We start from the raw sequence: 22,533 nt of genomic DNA, 5'->3' as shown, positions 1-22,533 counted from the left end.
TCCTACACAGTGCATGATGTCTCAGTTCAATTTAGGAAATATTTATTTTCTATGCATTGTTGTATGCAAGGCAATAGGAGTGATGCAAAGGCAACAAAAAGAAGCAAGAATCAGTTTGCAGAGATTCTTCAATGTTAAGGAAAAGAATTTGAATTCTAGAAAGTTTCTGAACAGAAGAATGATATGGTCAGACCTGTATCTTATGAAAATTATTTTAGTAACTCTGAAGGATGGATTGGAAAAGGGAGATACTAGAAAAAGACTAATTAAGAAGTTATTAGTCCAGTCAAGAGTGAAGACCAAGTATGATCTATGCTACTTGGCCTATCACTTCTCAACAGGAAACACCATAAGACTTGAGCTAAGAGGCCTCTAGATCCCTTCCAATTCTAGATTTGATGACATTATGTTCTATGATCCCTTCCAGGTCTAATAGTCTGTGTTCAAAATAAGAAGAGCTCTTGCTCATTTTCCTAGTACTTACTTCACTTAGTAGCTGGTCATTTCCACCCTTCTCTGAATTCTTCATATAAAACATCGTTTACCACATAGTGATAATCCATTACGTTAATGCATCATGTTTTTTTCAGTTATTCTTCAATCAATGTGTATTTACTTTAGTTCCAGTTCTTTGCCATCCTTATTATTCTCAATTTTTAAAAATCATCTGCAGGTGGGTGTGATGCCCCAGCCTTACTACTCCTCATACCCAGGCTCTTCCTCATTTCTTTCACCAGTGATCCAGGTTCTAGTGGTGCTGGTGTTTGGTCATGGCAGTAGAGGGGGTCATGGATCAATAGACCTGTGTTATCACAGACTCAGACAGCTCCTATTTGTTCCCAGAGATGGGATGCTTTAAGGGCTTTCCTAGCCCTGAAATTTTAGGATGCTATGGTCCTATGTCTGAAATGTAAATCATCAAAACATCACAAGTTTCTTTTTTCCCATACTTGCAGGTTACTTGAACGTCTTGGGAAATCAGTGCTGGAAGGAACGCTGGTGTCGTCTCAAAGGCAACATATTATATTTCCACAAGGACCGCACAGACCTCCGGACCCATGTAAATGCCATCACTCTTCAGGGCTGTGAGGTTGTGCCAGGTTTTGGCCCCAAACATCCATTTGCTTTCAGGATTCTCCGTGGACGGCAGGAGATCTCTATCTTGGAGGTAATTTCTGAAATGTTCTATGTGGTTTGAAGATTTGGAAAGAGCCGTGTTTTTAAGATTTTTTTCCTAAAAGACAACATAAATATGAGCTATTATATATTACATAGCACACTATCTGTTAGTAAATCCCTCCCCTTCTTTCTGCCTCTATTTCTCTATAATTTGAGGATGATTTCTCCTCTTTCAAAATAAGCTTAGAAATATACCCCCAGGTATATGTAGAATTCTTGACTTGACTACTTGTGTTAAGAAGAACCAATTGGAAATATAAAACCTAGAACGTCAGAGCAAGAAGGGATTTTTAAAATGATCTTAAACTTCAGAATTTAGAATATCAACGTAGAGCATGCTAAAGTTAGGAGGGATCATAGAAGCTGGAAAGGACCTTGTATGTAGAATGCCAAGCTACCTAGAATTCACTTTATCACATGATTGAGCCTATAAGGTCTTTAGATGATCTGGAGCCTAGAAAAGTGAAGGAAACAAACATTTATGAAATGCCTACTATATAATAGGTATTATACACATTATCACATTTGATCCTCATAACAATCCTATGAGGTAGGTGCTATTATTATCTTCACAGTTGAGGAAACTGAAGTAGGAAGAAATTAAATGACTTATTTAGGGTCACATAGTAAGGTCACATTTGAACTCGAGTCTTTCTGACTTCACACCCAACATTCTATCCACTGTATCACCTAGCTACCTATCAGGTCTAGACTTTTGGAGATAACTATTGATTTCCCTGAAAGGTATAATGGATTCAGAATTAGCCTTGAAGTCATGATAATTTTGGTTCAAAGCCTACCATACAAACTAACTAACTAGACCATAGGCAGGCACTTACTCTATACAAACTATACATATACAAAATATATATGCATATATAATCTATACAAAATCAAATTTTATCATCTTTAAGATGCAGACAGTAATAGCACCTACCTAATAGAATTGTCTGGATCAAATGAGATTTATATCAGTCAGTCATTTGAACACATTTATTAAGTGCAAGAAGTACACAGAATATTATGATAGGCACTAAAGGAAATAGAATAAGATTCTCACTACTCTGAATGAACTTATACTTTATTAAAGAAATATGACACAACTATAACACACAGTATTACATTGCTAAGTAGAGAGAATTGTAAAACAATGATAGATAAGGTCATTATCAATTTGAGGGAATAGAAAAAGTTTCTTCTAGGAAGGAGCTTTTGACTTGTGATTTAAAAAGAAAGTTAGCCAGATACAGAAGGAAGAGAAGGTATTACTCATACAGGGAGCAACCTGAACAAAGATGCAGAAGTTTAAGTATGTGTTTATGTGAGTGTCCAGAAATCAGATGGTTTTCCACTATGGCTGAAGAATAGAGTATGTAGGGAAAAAAAAAAAAAAAAGATATAAAGCTAGAAAGAGAGGGTGGCTCCAAGTTGTAGAGGACTTTGTATGTTAGGCAAAGAATCTGAACATTACTCAGGAAATGGTGGGGGGGGGGCGGTGAGGGCTAATGATTTTTAGGTGTAGTATTCTTAGTATCTTAGTAGAGTCAAAGATGGATGGTAGAGGAGAAAATAGGATAGAGATTAGAAGGTCTATAAAAAGGAGGAAAGAAAAAGAAAATGAACAGGATTACTTTAGAATCTGGACCTCGAACATTTCCTGAGCTCTTCTAGATATTCACCATGGCCTGTTTTAATTGTGTCTCCTACTAGGCAAGCTGTTCTGAAGATATGGGCCGCTGGTTGGGGCTGCTGCTGGCTGAAACAGGCTCCAGAGTACCTCCTGAGGCCCTGCACTATGACTATGTAGATGTGGAGACGATAGCCAGCATTGTTAGTGCTGGGCGACACTCCTTTTTGTAAGAGCCTTACATCTAGTGGTCAGAGCCAGTGTGTCCCCAAGTAGGAAGTTATCAGATCACACTCCTCCAGCCAAGTTATCAAGGGAAATGAACTGGTCATATTGGGGGAAAGGGAGGAGGAAGGAGAGGCTTAGTAAAGAACAGGATAAGCTATAAAGAACTCTGTGGAGGGAGGTGAAAAAATGTAGGAAGAGAGATCAATAAATGGACAGAGACGAAAAAGGGCAAATGAACAGATAACTAGATGGTTGTACAGCTAGCCAGATGGCTGACAGATAAACATACAACTAGATGGGTGGACTGATAGATTAATAATAGATGTTTGAGGAAAAAGTACGAGTATTATTTTTAATAGTTCTGAAGCCTAAGAAGCTTAAAATTAGAAATTTGCTTCTCTCCTTCCCTTTGTTTTCTGCTATCCAGATTTGCAAGTTCCTGTCAAGGCCAATGGCCTGAGCCTAGGGTCTATGATGAGGTCCCCTATGAGAAGATGCAGGTATGAGCATGTAAATCCTGCCCAGTAGACTGCCCAGTCCCTGGCTCTGCTTCTTTAACTTGCTTTAACTCCTTTTCTCCCTTTCTCCGTAACCATAGTGGTATCCTAATATTACCACGAGTCCTGAGAGTTACTTCTTTAAATCTGGAGATGGTTGGTGGGCAGAGTGGCTAGAGCACTAGACAGGGAGCCAGGAAGTTGTTATTGTTCAATCATTTTCAGTTGTATCTGACTGTGACCCCTTTGGGGGTTTTCTTGGCAAAGATGCTGGACTGGTTTGCCATTTCCTTCAGCTCATTTTACAAATGAGGAAACCTAGGCAAACAGGGTTAAGTGCTTTAAGTTACAAAATCTCTTTTTGCCTCAGTTTCCTTAACTATAAAATGGGGATACTATAGCACCTATCAGGGTTATTGTGAAGATCAATGAAACAGAATTTGTAAATAGTGCCTAGCACAGTGCCTGACAGGTAGTAGGTACTATATAAATATTTAATCCCTTTTTTCTTCCCTTCTCCGCACTAACTCCTGGCTTTGCTTTCAGGGATCACAATGCTTCCTAATATCTGTCTAAGTCTAACCAAGTTGCTTCCCACATTTAATGCATCTGAGCCTACAGCAGTGAAATTTTATTCAACCTTTGTCAAGAAGCATGGCTGTCATACGTCAACCTGTGGAGCTAAAATAGAGTTTTCTTAATTGCTAAATAGTATTTTTGCTTCTCTCTTTAGGATGATGAACCTAAGCGTCCATCTGGGGCCCAGGTGAAGCGACATGCCTCTTCCTGCAGTGAGAAGTCAATCCGTATAGACCCACAAGTCAAAATCAAGCGCCATGCTTCCAGTAGGTTCTGTCTAGAGACTTCTTCCCCAATTAAGGTGGAAGATGGGGAAGATTTCTAAGGGCCCTTTAAGCTCTGAAGTCTTATGCTCTAATGTTATGTTATCTAGTAGGCCTGTTAGGAGTAATATTTTATATTTCTCTAATAATTCAGATTCCAACATTTTATGTTCCTAAACTTCTTCTGACCCTAATATTCTATATTCTTTGTTTAATATTCCATATTCTTTGTTCTAAAAGTAGACATTGATTTAAGAGTACCCTGGAAGGGAGAAACAAAAGGGGTAAGAAGCCCATGTAGCTAAGACATCTCTTACCTCTAGTATTACGGGGGCCCAATGCCTTTTCTATTGAGGTGAGATGTCTTTATGTTGCTCCCGCTTAGGGACAATATTTCTACTGCAGGGTTCACTAGGCTGGGATCTCTGCAATCAATTCCCAGATAGATGCCAGATTCTTCCCATGGTTGGCTCTCTCTGAAACCAGAGGTCATACCTTCTTCCTCCCTTGATTCTCTGTGCCCTTGTCTCCTTTTTTAACTAGCAGCTATGGAGCAAACTGCCATAGCCAAGAAGGGAAGAAAAGATGGATCCTCACACCTTGTTCTCTTCTTGCAAAGGTTCAGAAATCCACAGAGTTGCTCCCGGCCTCACATGCATTTAGCTGACAAATTTAGCTCTTAAAGGTTCATTAAGGTTGTGGCTAATCTTCCACCAGTCAATGGCCAATTAACTGCCCTTCTAATTCTATCAAGGGGAATTCTTTCATATTTTGTAATGGCATAACAGGACATAGATACATCTTTTCACTCTGTTAATCTATTAATTGCTCATTTCCTCTGTTAGCTATTCCTTAATTTATGATTATATATCAACTAAGGAGACAGGATCTCCTATTTGTGTGTGTGTGTCCCAAAAGTTTTAGTGCAATTTCAAACTCTTAAAACAGCATTACAACATACACTGTAGATCATACATGTACATATGTATATGTACCATCACCTACATATGCATATATTTATGCTTGGGTGGGATTGTATAACTCTCTGGAAATAGAAATTGTACCTCCTATCTGGAATTCTGTCTCTGTAACAATGCTGTTGGGCCTTTTTCCTCTGCTCCATCTTTATAGGTGCCAATCAATATAAGTATGGGAAGAACCGGGCAGAGGAAGATGCCCGCAGGTACCTGGTGGAAAAGGAGAAGCTGGAGACTGAGAAGAGTTTGATTAGGAATGAGCTAATGACCCTACGCAAAGAGAAGAGAGAGCTAAAAGAGGCTCTGAAAAACAGTGCAGGTACTGGTGTTCCTTATCCTGGTCAGGAGAATCCTTCAGAATAACATGGTCGCTAGGAAAATCTGGGCAAGACCCAGAAAGTTCCTGGGAATCGAGAGCAGCTGTGGGGGGTGGAAAGGTGCGCACAACACAGAGAGGAACTGAGTTTTCCTTTCTATGGCCCTTTAGACTAAAATGTATATTCTTTTGGCTATGATGTCACCCAATAATCCAATAATTAATTTTTATTCTCCTTAATGATTTTCAAAAATAATTTTTTTGTAAACTTGTCTCAAAAATTATTAGCTTTTTTCCATAAAGGAAAAAAATTATATGAGGCACTTATTTGAGAGGCACTTATTAAATACTTTCTATATGCTAGGTGCTTTAGTGCTGGCCTCTTAGAACATTGATTAAATTAATTTATTAAAATCATTTAAATAATTTATCAATTATTCAAATTAAATTTTAATTTTCAAATGATATGGCTTCTCTCGATCCCACTTGTCCCCATCCTTCTTCTTCACTGAGAAATCAAAAATGTGGAATGTCCTGTTATAAACATGTATTGTCAAGCAAAACATAACAGGAATTTATAGGTTATAGGGGGGAATACAGGATAATTTATGAGAGAAGCCTTAGTAGCAGTAAGAAGGTCAGGAAAAGCCTTGTGTAGGAGGAAAGGGGATTGAATAAAAAGGAAAGAAATTGTGTTTAATTCTGGAATTCATTTGCACAGATATGATAATTAAACTCATGCAAGTTGATCAGATCAGTGAGTATAGGAGGAGGAGAAGAGGGCCAAGAACAGAGCCTTGGGGAGCAACCCAAAATTAGGTGGTAATCATCCATTAGATGATATGGAAGACAAGCCAGGAAAGGATATAGAAAAAAAGTGTTAAAGTAGGCAGGAGGAGCATCAGGAGAAAGTAATTTAAAAACTCAGAGAGAAAATAATGTCCAGGAGACTGAGTGGTCCTCAGTGTCAAATTCAGCAGATAATGGTGAGAAGGATGAGAAGTAAGAAAAGATGAGAGGATTGCCATAATTTAGCAAATAAGCGATCATTGATAATGATGGATAAAGTAGCTTCAAGTTAAGTAAAAATGGAGGTATTTTTAGCTTTTCTAGGAATTTAGCTGAGAAAAGGAGGAAAGATAAAAGATAATAGGGTCTAATGAAGATTATGTTTATAGATAACAGAATGGGAGAAAAGTGAGAAAAAGATAAGAGTAGGGATGAAAAAATGGGGCAATCAGCCATAGAAAATTAAAGGCAATGGGCTTAAAGTTTTAAGTCTGCCTTGATGAGAAGTGACATTTCTTTATAAGAAATAATTTAAAGATAAAGAAAATGAGGAATAATGTTAGATTTTGAGATGTAACGTAGGGAAGAATAGGGAGCTCAGGATGAAATGTCTCTGGAATATGAGTCCATCTCTTTTTGAAACTAGGGAGAGGGAGTGGTATGGGATGGTTTCGGAGAGAAGAGAAAGGTTTAGAACAACTGAAAAGTGAGATAATCAATTGGGGAAGAGTATAGGATTGCTTTACTAAACTGAAGGACAAATTGAAATTAGATGGCATAAATTTGTAATGGATTCATTGGCATGGATTTGTGGATTCCTCTCGCATTGTTGAGCAAAATGGGAGAAGTGGATTACATGAAAAAAGCATAAATGACTATGATATTGAACAAGTGAATTGCCTGATTAGGACTGGAAAGACAAGAGAGTGAAATGAAGCCCGAGCCTTGGGGAGGTAGCTGGGGAGAATATTTGAGAAGTCAAAGAACATGGATGTAGCACTTTCAGGTTCCTATAGTGCTTAATGGACATTATAACAACAATCCTATGATGTTAGTGTTTCTAGATTTTCCAGATGAGAAGATTGAGGTTTAGAGAAAATAAGGGCTTACTCAAGGTCCCTTTAAGAGGTAGAGCCAAAGCTTACGATTCAAGGTGCATAGCTTAGGAATAAATGTAAGTATTTCTACTCTCACCTTGTCCAGAAAATCTCTTCTTGTGTCGAAGGTTTGCCTGGGCTCTCTAAAAAGTCATTCTGAACTCGTTTCTTATTTCACCAGTATTTGAGCCAATCTAAATAAAAGTGGCTCTCTTGCTCTGCTGGAAACCACCAGAGATTTAGCTCTTATACCTCTTCCATTGTCCCTACCTCCCAGCCTGTAAGTCCCATGCTACTGCCCCATAATCCTATTTGGGCTTAGTAGCCAAAACTCAAATTGGATCTCTAGTCTTGAGATACCGTGGCTTTCTTACTTTTATGAACTGCTTTAATCTTACATTTTGAAACAGTACCTCTCCACTGTTTGTTCTTCCTATCTGTGTTTTGCATGTATGGGATAGAAAAGGAGAAGTCCTTTTTCCAATTGGTTATAGCTTTAAAATTATAAATTATATAGAGCTTAGAGGTACCTTAAGTAAATCGAGGCCTTCAGCTATTAAATGACATGCTCAAGACCACATTCATCAGGGATTCAAAAGCAGTCCCTCTGACTTAAAATATATTGCTCTCTCTATTTCTTCAAATCTAAGGGATTAGACTTATATGTAGCTATGGAAAATAGAAGCAGAACCAATGGGTAATGATCGTAAGGAGGAAGATTCTAGATATCACATTTAGGAGGACATTGATAAGCTGAAGGGAAGAATAACTAGGAAGGTAAGGGAATCTATGAAGCTGAAAAAAACTAGGGATATTTAGCTTTAGTAAACAAGGACAAGTTAAAATGATACATTATCTTCTAGCATCTGGAAAAGGTTTAGATTTGTTCCAAAACAGGGATCAAGACAGCTTTGAACTTAGGAACATGAGTTTTCGTAATTCTAGACCTGTGGTCCTACTTATTCTTAAAATTGGCAGTGAACTATCTCTCTTCCTGAGGAATACTGACCACCTGGCTGTCTAACACATCAGCCCTCCTACACTTTACACACCATATTTTCCCTATAAGCAGTCTCAGCTTTGTCTCTTTTCCTCCCACTTCTATATGTCCTAGATAGAACTTGCTGTTCTTGGCTGTCTGTCTTGGATAAAAGGTGTGTCTCTTTCTTCTTGCCAAATGGTTAATTTCGTTTCACTCTTCTGGGTTGGGTTCCAGATCTTATAGAATCTCAGAATGAAAAATGGACTCCTGAAATTCATCCTTCACACAGCTGACTTTCCTAGAACATACATCTGATCATATCACCCCTTACTGAATAAAATCTCAATGGCTCACTCTTACCTTCAGGATCAAATAAATATAAACTCTCTCCCCCCCCCACGTTGAAGATCCTTCACAACCTGATTCCAATCTCCTTTTCCAGAATATTCACACTGCTCCTCTTTTTACTTACCTAAATCTAGGAAGATTAACATTCTTGATATCCTTCCTGTATAACAAGTATTCTAACTCTCTTTTTTCTTCCTGGCAATTGGAATTAAGTAATTTGCCCAGGATGACACAGCTAGTAAGCCTTAAGTGTCTGAAGCTGGCTTCAGGCCTAGGGTTCCATCCACTGTGCCATCTACTTGCCTCTATACCCTTTCTTTTCATGACTCTTTTCCTGATGCCCCCACCTGCAAGTGTTCTCTCCTGTATAGGTAGTCTCTCCCACTAGATGGTAAGCTCCTCAAACATAGAGACTGTTTTCCCTTTTGTTTTTATATCCCAAGTGCCTACCAGAATGTCTGGCATATTCTTAGTGCTTCAGAACTGTTTATTGATTGATTGATTGAGTACCCCTGGAGCGCTATCACAACTCACATCTGTATAGGCAACTACTTTACAAGTGGAAGTGCAGGCACCCCTTGAAGTCATCTAGTGATAAGGAAATGTAATTCAGTGGAAAGAGTTCTGGATTTAGAGTCATAGGACAAGGTTTTGAATCCCAGAGTACTGCCTTCTTGTAATCTGAGTGTTTCTGTACCTTATTTTCTTACTACATAAAATGAAGGAGTTGGGATTAGATAAGCTTTATTTTTCCAATTCTATATGATTCTATGACAGGAAATTGATTACCTCCTGACAAGCTGTCACATACTCAGACAGCTTCCATAACACTTCACACCGTTCTCCCCCATCCCCAACCTGACAGTCTCTCATGAAGGCGAATAGCCCCAGCTTTTCGGTAGAGTTTACCATTATCTTCATATTGATAAAGGACAAGGTCACCCAATGCATTCTGGGTCATCCATCACTAGTCATCTTGACTTTGGGTCTTGCTACTGGACTTTGAGTCTGAAAGAGAGAGTGAGGCTGATTACTTTGAAACTACTTAGATGAAGACATCCTCCTTGTGGTGGGGTATCATTGGTCCTTGAAAATAAAGAATGAACAACATTAATCTCATAAAGTGTGGCTTTATGAATTTACACAATACTTCTTAGAATGCCAGGCCAGGTGGGAAAACAGGGCGACTTTCATCCTCTATTTTGAATATTATACTTTTAAGTAACTTCAAGCAGATTCTAGTCTTATGGTGCCATGAGCTGGTGCCATCTAGTGGTTAAAGTGGAAATTTCGTTTCTCTCCTTAACTATCAGGCAGAGAGGGCATTCACACATAAGAATATAATGCTCCAACTTTTCTTCATTAAAAAACTGGAAGAGCCAGTGGGAAAACACTAAAATTACAGTCCCAAGACATGGGATCAGACTGCTACATGCTACCTGTGGTTTATCTTCTTGATTTTGGATGTTTTTTATGTAAAATGGGTTGGACTAGGTGGTTCCTGAGATCTGAAATAATTGAACAGCTGAAAGCTTCAAGGTTGAGAAAGGAAGGGAAACAGCCAATTGCATCTCATAGAAGGGCTATTGATGCTGGGATTGTGGATGACCCTGAGGAGTCAAACAGTTAGGCAGACATGAAACAACTAGTCTAGGAAAAATTAAATTCGATTTAATAAACATAATGTACTAGACGCTATGCTAGATAATGGGGATACAAAGTTGAAATGCCCTGGGAGAATTTACTGATAGGAGCATAAGGTATATGATAAATTAGTTAGAATATGATTAAGAAGAGGTAAAAGAGGTATTATTAGAAGAGATAAAAATAGAATGTTCAGTAGTCAGAGATATGATGAGAGGTTCTTGTAGAATTCCTGAGGGACTGTTGTCACAAATGCACAGAGGCAAAAACAGGTAAGACCAAGTTAGTTTGGGCAGAAAGTAGTATATGAGGTAAGAAAAAGTAGATTGGAACTACATCTTAGAAGCCAGGATAAGGAGTTTGTATGTCCCTGTAGATAAGAAGAAGCCAGTGAATGTTTTTGAGCTGAGTGATGTATCAGAATTTCAAATTATAAATATTAAGATGTCAGTATGTGCAAGATGGATTAGATAAAAGGGAAAACTGCTGAGGTGAGGCTGCCAAAGGGGCCACAGCAGGATCAAATCTAGCTGTCCCCATAATCCAAATGAGTTGTACCACAATAGAATCTGATCTACCTCTTAAAATAAAAATAAAGATATAAATAGATCAATACATACAAACTCATACATGCATATACAGAAGAGAGAAAAAGGAAAGGCAGAAGAAAGAAAGGATGGTGACAAAGCCAGTCACCTCAATTAAACATTTATTAAATCTATACTATATGCAAAAGCATTATGCTAGATATTAAGGGGTCTTTGCTATCAAAAGTCATTGATATAGAGTGGAAGGAATTTTAGAATTTATATTGTCTAAATCCCTCATTTTACAGATGAGAAATCTGAGATAGAGAGGTTTTTATAAGTGACTTCCTTAAAGTCACTTTTAAATCTTCTCTTCCCCAGACTCAACCACTCTTGGTGTGCTATGGTTTTGAATCCTTTTTCCCATTATTTTCCTCTAGAGAGAGCACAATGTAATTGCAAGAGAGTTGGATTCTAATCTTGCTGTTTGTGTGACTAGACAAGCTTTTTAACCTTTCTGACCCAGTTTCTCTATCTGTAAGATGAGGTTAATAATGCCTGTAGCACGTACTTCACAGGATTGTTGTAAAAATAATACTATCCCTCTGCATGTTCACATTTATCTGTGTATAGTCAACAAATAAGAGCACATTCTATCTGGTATATCTCATCAGGATTATTGGGACAGTTGGGCTTGATTCTGGAATGGCCACTGGACTACCCAACACTAACCGGTCTCCTTGTTTCAGTGTTTCCTCTATCTAATCTACACATACTGCCATATCTTCTGAATTTACAATAAGATAATTTTACTAAAATATTTTCCATTGATTGCTATACTTCATACTACATCAGTTATTACTCATCAATGTTTTTCTTAAATTGTGACTCTTAGAACTAGGCACAATACTATTATTGAGGTCTCACTTGACTCCATAACTCCTGACAGCATCCTCAAAACTTTGTGCTCCTTGAAAACAGAAACAAGGTTAAAGGATCTAGAAGAAAAGCTAGTGATGCTAGAAGCCCAGTGCCGGGAGAAGGAGGAGAGAAGGATTGATCTTGAGCTGAAGCTTGTGGCCGTGAAGGAGAGCCTGAAACAATCCCTGGCGGGAGGCCCAGCTCTTGGGCTTGCTGTGGCCAGCCAATGCAAGACTGGAGTAAGTAGACATTTTTCCTTCCCGTATCCTCCTCCACACATATGTTATGGATAGCTATTCAGTCTGGGATCTCTGTTTGGGGTGTTAGGAGATGGAAAAGAGCAGCCTTGATTGCTTCTCTCAGAAACTTTCCCAGCTTCTGTGATTCAGCTGACTTCAATTCAGCAAGCCCCTCTGGTAGAAATCCAGTATAGCAAAATAAAATAAGATATAATTTCTATCTTCAAGGAGTTTACTGTCTTGTAGAGACAATGAGACAATGAGACATTACAATTCAGATGTGTATAGCATCTTGTGGATTACAATGCTTTTATTTGCAGTGTCGTATAAGGTAGATAGTTTAAGCATTATGATCCTCAGGTTACTGATGAGGATAATCATAGAGCCCTACAATCTTATGTTATTTCATTCTCTAAGTGCAGGAATCCTCAAACTTTTTAAATAGGGGGCCAGTTCACTGTCCCTCAGACTGTTGGAGGGCTGGACTATAGTAAAAACAAAAACTTTGTTTTGTGAGCCTTTAAATAAAGAAATTTCATAGCCCTGGGTGAGGGGGATAATTGTCCTCAGCTGCTGCATCTGGCCTGCGGGCCATAGTTTGAGGACCCCTGCTCTAAGGGGTCTTCTAGAGCACTTAGTCCAACCTTTTCATTCAATTGGTGAGGAAACTGAGGCCCAATTAGAGAGATCATATATGAAATTAGAGTTGGAGCTTAAATTTGAACCTTGGACTTTTGACTTTTCGTCCAATGCTGTTCCCACTACACCACACTATTTGTCTATTCCAAGAAGCATTAAAAAGAGGACTGGGATTCAGTTTCTTGATTTGAAGTTTATATTCTTTCAACTGTTCCTTGCTGCAAATTACCAAATTGACGTCCACAAAGTATCTAGGAGAGGTTAAATGGAAAGAGAAAAGAGATATAAGGAGGAATCACTTTTAGTGAAAGGAATCAGTGAAGACTTCATGGAGGAAATGACACCTAAGCCCAGCCTTAAATAAGGTTCTTCAATTCACTGGGCCTCAGTTTTCAGAGAAAAATAAGCAAATTGGACCTAGGATTTTTCAAGGTGCTTTCCCTTGGTCCTATGAAAAAGGAATTTTATCAGGTTAAGGTGTATGATGGGCATGGGGGGAAGGGGTTATAGTTAGGGAGAATTGACAAGTTGCACAGTCATTAGAGATCTGCAGTAACCCAGCTCACATAGGCTAATCTTGTCCTTGCCTTCTCTTAATATGAAGCAGGCAGTTTTCTCCAGAATTCTCAACTTCTCTGTTGCTCTCCCTAGGAAACAGCAAATAAGCCTCCCAGCCAAGAATCTTCTCCTCCTGTCAACTGTACATCAGAACTGAGGAAGAGAAGCCCATCTATCAATGTTTCCAGCAAAGGAAAAGTGCTCCAGAAGGCCAAAGTATGGGCAAATCACTTTACACAGAATTCACAACAATTAGAAAAGCAGCTATAAGAGCAGAAACTGGCCTATTAATCCTGGATCTGCCACCAACTTGATATGGACTAGTCTCTGGGTTTGAGTGTCTTCCTCCACATTAGCTAAATGCCCTTGCAGATCTCGACTCATTAGGAACTCACTCAGATTCATTCATGTTTTATAATGGGCAGTCTAAAAATGCAGAACACACTTTTAAATTCAATCTTCATTATTAACATTTTCACCTTCACTTTCTTAAATCTAATCAACAAAACAATAAATCAAGCCCTCATTTGTAGCATTTGCTGAATTCCAATATATAAATGCTCACACTGAAAACGTAAAAATTGGCTCTAATATGATATGGTTAGTTTTTTCCACTAAACTCTGGACTAGACTAATTTTGGTCAGTCATTCACTATTTCACTTCATTCACAGTGTATACTATGTGTTCTAGCAATACTATGTATTGCAGAGGATACAGAGGACAAAAAAATGATCCTGTCTTTAAAGAGTCATTTTTGTTATTGTTTTAGGAAACAGCTAATCACCTGATTGGCAGTTACGTGGTATAATAGATTAAGTGAGTATCAGATGTGGAATCAGGAAGGCCTGCGTTCCAATATTACTTCAGTCATTTCATAGCTGTGTGATACTGAGCAAGTCACTTAATCTCTATTTGCCTCAACTTCCTTATCTTTTATGGATAAGGAATTTTATATGGAGATAATTGTATCTTCCAGGGTTGTTGTGAGGATCAAATAAAATAAAATATGAAAGTGTTCTGCAAATAAATGCTCACTATTGTTACTTGGTGTCAAAGAAGCTCTATTATTTTTGTGAAACTGAGTAAGTCCTTAATCTTCTCTAAGTCTCAGTTTCTCCATCTTTAAAATGAAGGGTTGGGATGATATCTAATATTCATATAACATTATTCACATAGTATTTTCAGGTCTGCAAAAACACTTTACCAATAAGTCAAATACCCAAAGGAATACCAGAAGGAATTTATCCTTCCAAACAATCCTGCAGTGTTAGTACTATCATTCTCATTTTGCAAATGAGAAAACTGAAGCAGATAGTTTAAGTGATTTTCCTAGGAATCACATGGCTAGTCAGTGTCCAAGGTCAGAGTTGAACTGAGTTCTTATCTTCAGTCCAGCACTTTATCTACTGGACCACGTAACTGTCTGACCAGATGATGTATTTCTAGTTCTAAATTACGTGATTCTACTAGAGTTTTTGGGTTCTGTCGAGCCTTACTTTAAAGTTTCGAAAATGATTTCATTTGAAATCCCTCATACTATGAGATTGCAACTCCCTGTAATATGATTTTGGAGGGTTGCTGTGGCTAACATTTGCAGCCTGCATCCAACCTAATCATGAGTTTCTTTGCATTCACTAGTACATAAATATAATTCTTTTCTAGGTTCCTACTTTAAACCTTTTCAGTTTGTCAAGATCTGCTCAAATATGTGCTTCCTAGCTTTTGAGAATCCAAGGTCACCTCTGCACCATAAGGAAGCATTAGAGCAGGACTTTAATGAAGAACCTAGTAACTTCTATTGTATCTTTTAAGTCAACTTCCATATTCATTCACTTCCATATTCATCCCCACTGTTGTAGTCCTGGACCAGGGTCTTATTACCACCCATAGGACTATCATAAGAACTTCTTCACTTATTTTTCTGACATAGAAGGGATGTCTTTTCAAATATGGTCTGAACTAGATGCCTGTTAAAGTTGTTTCTAAAATTCTGTGATTTTGTAGGACTAATATTTTTTGACAAAAAAAAAAAATCACCTACCTCAGGAAGATCACTATTCTGTTTCTTTGGTACTTTATTTAAGATTTTCAAATCCTATGCAGTAAGGAGTCTAAAGCATTATTATCATCTGGAGAAAACTAAGGCTTAGGAACATGGTAGAGATCACACTGTAAGTAGCATAGTTAGGACCTGAATCCAGGTTTCCACCTCTAAATCCCATGCTCCTTCTGTCACACCATGCTGTGTGCTTGCCAAGAAACTAGGTTCCAGTCCCAGTTCTGGTATGTAGTGGCTGTATAGTCTAAGTAAATATCTCTTCTTTTGCTAATATTCCTTCTCTGTAAAATGTAGAGAGAGCTGGAACTCTGGAGAAGTATACTTGAAACAAGGTGTGAGATAATGATGAGATAATGATTCTCTAATTCACATATATATTTAGTACTTAGTATGGTTATGAAATGGTTCTCTAAGTTCATACAAAATCAGTATGCTGTAACGATATAATTACAATAAGATATATAAGGGCTAAGAAGGACTGGAAGACAGACATTCTATCTTTGACCAGCTACATGATGGCTCTTCTGACTTCATCACTTCTCTACTAAGACCAAGGACTCAAGCTGATCCCAAGGTCCTCCAGAAAGCTAGCCCAAACATTACACACACACACACACACACACACACACATACACACATATATTGTCATACTCACATGGGTGTATCAGTTTTCCATTGAATGGGAACAGATCCGAATACAGGCAGGCCTTCAACAGCAGTCCTGCCTAAAAAGCCAAAGTACTCATTTGTAATCCTACCTGTTGTAAGATATCTCTTCCTCATAGATTGATGGGGGATTTTTTTTTCAACTACAAAAGGAGTAAAAACTCTTGTTTCACCTTCAAATATCCATCCCAAAGAGGTAGCACTAACTTCAGCTGCTATTGATGCTCCTATGCCAGACACATGGGTGTTTGCTGTAATCTTTGGCCAATGACTGGGCCAGTTGGCACCTCTAATGACTGTACAATCTGCACCTGTGTCTATTAACCCTTTCAATAGTATGCCATTTATATAGATAGTGGACATAGGATGGTCAGCTGTAACTGTTGCAGTCCAGAATATTCCTGGATTCTGTAGTTGGCACTCAATATCTGGGCAAATATCAACAAATTGCCTATTAAGAGTATGTGATGCTACTACTTCTTCTGGGTGATAAGCCACACATTGTCTACCTCTATTAGTGATTGGGATATTAGCTACAGTAAAACATGAATATATTACACAGGCTTATTGTTAGTTTCAAGTTAGATAATGGCTGTAAAAGCATTTCATAAACCCTCAATTGCTTTACAAATATGAACTAATATTTTTGTTATAAATGGCTCTTGGTCCCGTACCTTAGGGCCTTAATGGTGATTCCATCTTAGAGTGATAAAAAGCTATTCAAATAATAAATGCTTAGGGAGAACAAAGACCATTTGCCAGGGACTGAAGTCTCTCAGTTTCTGAAATTATATGGTTATTTCCCTGCTTTCTGGACCTTGGCTTCCTCTGCTGTAAAACGAGGGGATTAGACTGAGATTCTCTTATGATGCCTGTAATGGGGCTCTTAGGCTTACCATCCCCAAAGCTACCCATGACATGTCTGTGTATCTCACCTAGACACAGGTGGTATTTTTTCTACCCCCTGACCTCTGTGGCAGAAGTGACCACTCATCCAAGGGGAATAGCTAATAAAGGAAATGGCAAATGCATGGTCTTCATTCTTCTCAAGTACTGTTCAGTTAAATTTATTTGTCTTTCTGCTTTGCAGGAATGGGAAATGAAGAAAACCTAAGAGAAACTTGAGAAATATATCCTCTGGGAGTAGCAGCTTCTCCAATCCAACCTTTCAGCCCCATTTTTCTGAAAGCCATAGAAAAGTACCGCTGTTTGGGAACACATGAAGACCATCTTCATTTTCTTTGTTGGGGGCAGGGAGAGGGGAGGGAAGGGAGGGAAAAAGAGGTATCTTGTTATAGGGGACATGAGGAGGGAGGGATTGGATGAATATGCAAGTGATGGAATGAAAAAGACACTGGGATTTGAGGGGTGGGAGTGGGAATGAAGATTGGAGGGAAAGGACAATTAAGTAACAATATCTGATTGGCCATTTCATTTGAAGAAGTAAGAAACTGATGAATCACCTTCATCTGATCCTCAGAATCCCATTTTAATATCTGAAATGAGATAAGGAAACACTGAACTGTATGGAATGCCGTAATAAGGATAAGCTCCTCTTATGACACTGTAAAGGGCTCCTGGGACCCTGGTAGCTACTGGAAGCAGGCTGAGACATGGCTTGAACAACCTCCTCTATTTTAATCGATGTTCATCAGTGGCTATGATCCTGCAAAACTTTGTAACCTAAATCTCACCTGACTGACAATGCATTGTCCTCACCAGGCCTGGGCTTGAAGTCTTTCCATCATGCTAGGACCTGACTAGAGCCTCTGATATGCTGGTATAGCCTTGAAGGTCCCAGGGTCACTTCCACACCATGAGGAGATACCGGGAGATGACTAAAATAATGACTTATTTAAACTTGGGCTAAAGCTTTGCAGAATGTGAATCCTGTGACCCTTCATCTTTTCCCTTTTGGGGATTTCCTTCTGGGAAACAGGACAACTAACCAATGGGAGTGTCTGCTGTACATGTTATCAACCAAAGCTGATTGACATGAAAGCAAAGATCTGAAGAAGTGGTGAAAATTTATGCAAGTGGATGTTTTGTGGCACATATTATGCTCAGGCTAACCCTAAGGAGAGTGATAGACAGATACAAGGTTACCATACTAATAGCACATTTACAGGCAGACACCTGCTCATAGTCAGGCAGGATTTGGGGTCAGAGGACCTGGGTTTGAAACCTGCTTCAGACACTTAGAAAGTGTGTGTTCTGAGGGCAGTCACTTAATGTGACTGAGCCTCAATTTCCTCATCTTCAAAGTGGGGACAATAATAACACCTACCTCACAAAGCTTTTGTGAAAATCAAATGAAACATTGTATATAAAGTGTTTTGGAAATGTTAAAGTGCTATAGAAATAAGCTATTATTATATTTCAGCCCTGCAACTTATAACCTGTATGACTGGTTAGCTACTCAAACCTACAAGTTTGATAAAATACAAAATAAAGGAAAGTCCCTTAACACTCAAAATCCTGTGAATTTATATACTCCATAGGAAGATATGAGCCAATGATGCAGATGTTTTAATGGAGCAAACGTACAGATGTTCTCTTTCCTGGGACTCTATCCTAATACCTATCAGTCTCCTCTCTTTACATGTGATGCATCTGCCAATTAATCTCAGAATAGAAATCTGCTTGAAAAGAGTTGAGAAATCTAGGTACTCAAGATTTCTCTTCTTTCATCCTGATGTGCAGCTCACTAGGGAAAAGAGCTCTTTCTCTTTCCCTTTCCCACCTTCCTGTAAAATAGTTCATTATCAAAGACCAAAGGAAGCCCTGCTGAATTAGTGTAAGCACAGTAAGGAAGTGGGGACCTTAGATGTTGAGTGCTTAAGCATACTGTGCCACAAGTTACTGTTTAAAAACTGTATGCACTTTAAAAGTTTGTGTTGTTTTCCTCCAATAAAGACAAAACTTTGTAACTTCATTGTGGCGTCAGCAGTTTTGTCAGGGGGTTTTGAAAAGTTACTTAGGACCCTACAGTTTCAAATTCAATTTCTCAAATGTCTATTGTTTGCAGGCTAAGTTAGAGACAAGGTTTGTTTTGAAGAGTATTAGACTAGGAGACAAGTTCTGGGCAACTTGACTGGGTGGAACATTTTATCTCTGAGCCTAGGATTCATTTATCAAAAGGATTGGAGTAAATGACCTTTAACAACAACCTTTAAAGCAACTTTTATGAATCTAGATAGAACCAGGTCTCTGGCCTCAGGGGGTTTACAGTGTAGTGGGGAAGTCTTCCTTGTGGAGTTATTTTCAAGTACCTTATTTCATGGGATCTTCACACCAGCCCTAGAGGTGTTGTCTCTCTTTGATAAGGAAGAAAACTAGAGCTCAAGTAATATATTTGCACCACTAGTTGAAGACTTAGGACTGGAATACAGGCTTAATCAATTAGTATCCTTTGCTCTGTGATGTATTGTCTTACATGGCTCACAATCAATAGCTGGACTTTAACTTGATTAGAGCTGTCCAAATAAGCAGTGCTGAGTTTAGATGAGGGAGGTGATCTTTTTACTTATCCCATTTAAATTGCTGGAGTTTAATGGAAGAGAGTTCAGGGAGCTCCCAATGGGCAATTAAATTAATTTTTTGAAAATTAATAAAATTTTACTATTGAATGTTCAGTATTTATCCTGTGCTGGGATAAAAAGATAGAGTCCTTGCCCTTAAAAAATTAAGCTCCCTTTTATCTTTATTAATCACCATCTATTCCATTCTATGAGCCAAGGGGCTGAGAGTTCATCGAGCTATAGGTTTCTTCTGAGGTCTCAGCTTACATGGCCCATAGGCCATATAATCAAATATAATTATGCACCTAAATATTCATGGGATAAAGAAAAACTTCAAATAAGAATCTACCAACCATTTTTGAGCCCCTAATTACTATGTGTGAAGTCTGATGTGGGAAATAAAAATAAATATGATTCAGTTTCTATTCTTGGAAGTGATAGAAATAAAACTGGGGACATTAATAACTGCAATATAAGATGTAATGATTGCCAAATGGAATTCAATTCAATAAATGTTAAATACCAGCTTTTCTGCAGAGACCTGTACTTCAGATAAAGTCAGGCCCTGACCCAAGCTTACAACAAAATATAAGGTAAAATGAGATAGAAGTAAGAATTATCTAAGAAAATTTGAGACTATAATATGTGTGTAATTGGAGGATGAGATTGGTATTAGCTTGACGAAGGAAATGATACCTAATTTAGATCCTGGTAGAGTAAGTTTTCCATAGGTAAAGATGAAGAAAAAATAGTATTTTCTAGGCTGTGGAATTACACAGAAATAGAAAAAGCATGTAGAATTTTCATAACAAATAGTAGTATAAATTGAATGGAATGCAGTCTATATAAGGGAGTAAAGAAAAATAAGCCAGAATATAGAGTTTATATAGATAGATAGATAGATAGATAGATAGATAGAATATATATAGAAGCCAGAATATAGAGAAAATATATATTCAGGCTAGTGTCATAAAGTGTCACAAAATAACTTGTACGCTGAGACCACCTCTAAATCAAGAAGCAAAGATTTTATTATGCTGTTAGCAGCAGTTAAAATTCCTAATGAAACTCACACCATTAACAAAGGGGAAGATGTGATAAGGCAGGGTAAGTTCCTAAATAACTAATTGTAAAGTGGAGTGGGGTGGGGAGTGGAGGGAGAGTGACATCTGAGGTCATGATTTTGTAAATAAGAAATCAACAAGGAATTCAAGAAGGGTCAAGCAACAAAGGCCCACTTAAGAACAAGATAATTCCATAAACAACTCTCTCTGCTTGTCTCAGAGTAATTGGGAACTCAACTAAGTCCCACTGCAACTAAGGCTCCCTCAACAACAGCACTTGTTCAACATTCAACAAAGGCACTCTCCTGTTAATGCACCTCTCTTTAACTCACGGCTACCAGGGCCTGGTCTTTTGTTGGGGTCTTAGATGTTCTATCATTAAAACTAAGCAAGATACCTAAATATTAGCATTAACAAAAAGATTTATTTAACCATGGCTTAGAAAAAACAAGAATAAAGCAGATAAGTACGTACATATAAAATATATAGATTTCACTCCATATGGAAATGCAGTAGAGGGAGGTGACACATATGATTTGGGATTTCTAAGAAGTAAAACATACTCATGTGGGCAGCATGTTTATGTCCTCAGGCAAACAGGAAATCACACATCAATGTGGCCTGAGACCACTAAGAAGCTACACAAAATGGAAGATTTCAGATAGCATCTTGGGCCAACCAATTCCTGGGGACAGATTCTGTGCCTTTTAGGAAAAGAACTAGCCTAACCTACATGATATGGGGACAACTAGATAGTGTAGTAGATAGAATGCTAGAGTCAGGACACCTAAGTTAGAATTCAGTCTCAGAATTACTAGCTATGCTACTCTGAGCAAGTTGCCTAACTTGTTTGCCTTATTTCCTCATCTGTAAAATGAACTGGAGAAAGAAATGGCAAACCACTTAATTCTCTTTGCCAAGAAAACTCCACTGGGATCATGAAAAGTCAAACCCAAATGAAAATGACTAAACTAAAATCTGCGTTGGGAGTAGGGAACCATAGCATCTCACATATCATGAGAGCCTAAATGTAACTCAAGAATCTCTAGGTGGGCAAAATTCCACTTCTGGTTCTCTTGGGTTGTAGTACAGTAATTAACAAGATTCTTTCCTCATGTTTCATTTTTTTTTTTGGTGGATAAAAAGGTATCTATTGGTTGTGATCACATTACCTTCTTCCACCCCTTACCTATCTCTTATTCTGAACACTATCTTTGCAGTCACTCAGATTTGCAACCAAGATTATCTTGGACCCTTCATTCCTCTCACCTCGCATAGCCAATCAGTTGCCACATCCTGCTATTTGTGCCTCTATAACAACTTTCCTATCAGTCTGCTTCTCACTATTCACAGAACTACTTGATTCAGACCTTCAAACCTCTCGGTTATACTATAGCAATAGCCTTCTACATGGCTTCTATGCTGTTCCCTTCTCTTCAATCAAGGGACTGCCAAAGTAATTTTCCTCAATTGCAGAACTAACCATGTCACTTCTTTACTATTTTACATTTAGCTCATCTATTTTGTATATTTTGTAATATACAAAATTATTAATACAATAGTATAGGCATATAATTTATAAGGCTATAAATCAGAGTTGTATCCTGAATTTTTTTTCCTATGGGGATATAAGTTCAGAAAGGTTTAGAGACTACTGCTAGAGACAATAGGGATCCCCATTTAGTCTTTGAGCAGGAGTATGAGGTGATCCTAGATGATTTATTAATGATACAAACTATGTGTTATGAAAAATTCAAGGAAAGAGGAATCATTTTTGGCTGAAGATGAGGGGAATATAAAGGAATCAGAGAA

At 38.1% G+C, this 22,533-nt stretch overlaps 1 protein-coding gene across 1 annotated transcript in view; it reads left to right on the top strand.

Moving 5' to 3' along the window:
• AFAP1L1 (actin filament associated protein 1 like 1) overlaps positions 1–19,071 on the top strand; it is a gene marked incomplete at its 5' end in the record, with an annotated part of 37,245 nt that extends 18,174 nt beyond the window's left edge. Inside the window, 8 exons of the mRNA XM_051978942.1 lie at positions 957–1,168; positions 2,890–3,035; positions 3,462–3,534; positions 4,265–4,376; positions 5,505–5,669; positions 12,035–12,213; positions 13,504–13,626; positions 17,227–19,071. Of these exons, the coding sequence (XP_051834902.1) occupies positions 957–1,168; positions 2,890–3,035; positions 3,462–3,534; positions 4,265–4,376; positions 5,505–5,669; positions 12,035–12,213; positions 13,504–13,626; positions 17,227–17,250 (1,034 nt within the window). The remainder of the gene's footprint in view (positions 1–956; positions 1,169–2,889; positions 3,036–3,461; positions 3,535–4,264; positions 4,377–5,504; positions 5,670–12,034; positions 12,214–13,503; positions 13,627–17,226) is intronic.
• Positions 19,072–22,533: the final 3,462 nt, after the last annotated feature.

The sequence above is a fragment of the Antechinus flavipes genome, chromosome 2, assembly GCF_016432865.1.
Source record: "Antechinus flavipes isolate AdamAnt ecotype Samford, QLD, Australia chromosome 2, AdamAnt_v2, whole genome shotgun sequence".
In the NCBI taxonomy this organism is placed as follows: domain Eukaryota; kingdom Metazoa; phylum Chordata; class Mammalia; order Dasyuromorphia; family Dasyuridae; genus Antechinus; species Antechinus flavipes.
This window is presented reverse-complemented; position numbering and strand designations above follow the sequence as displayed.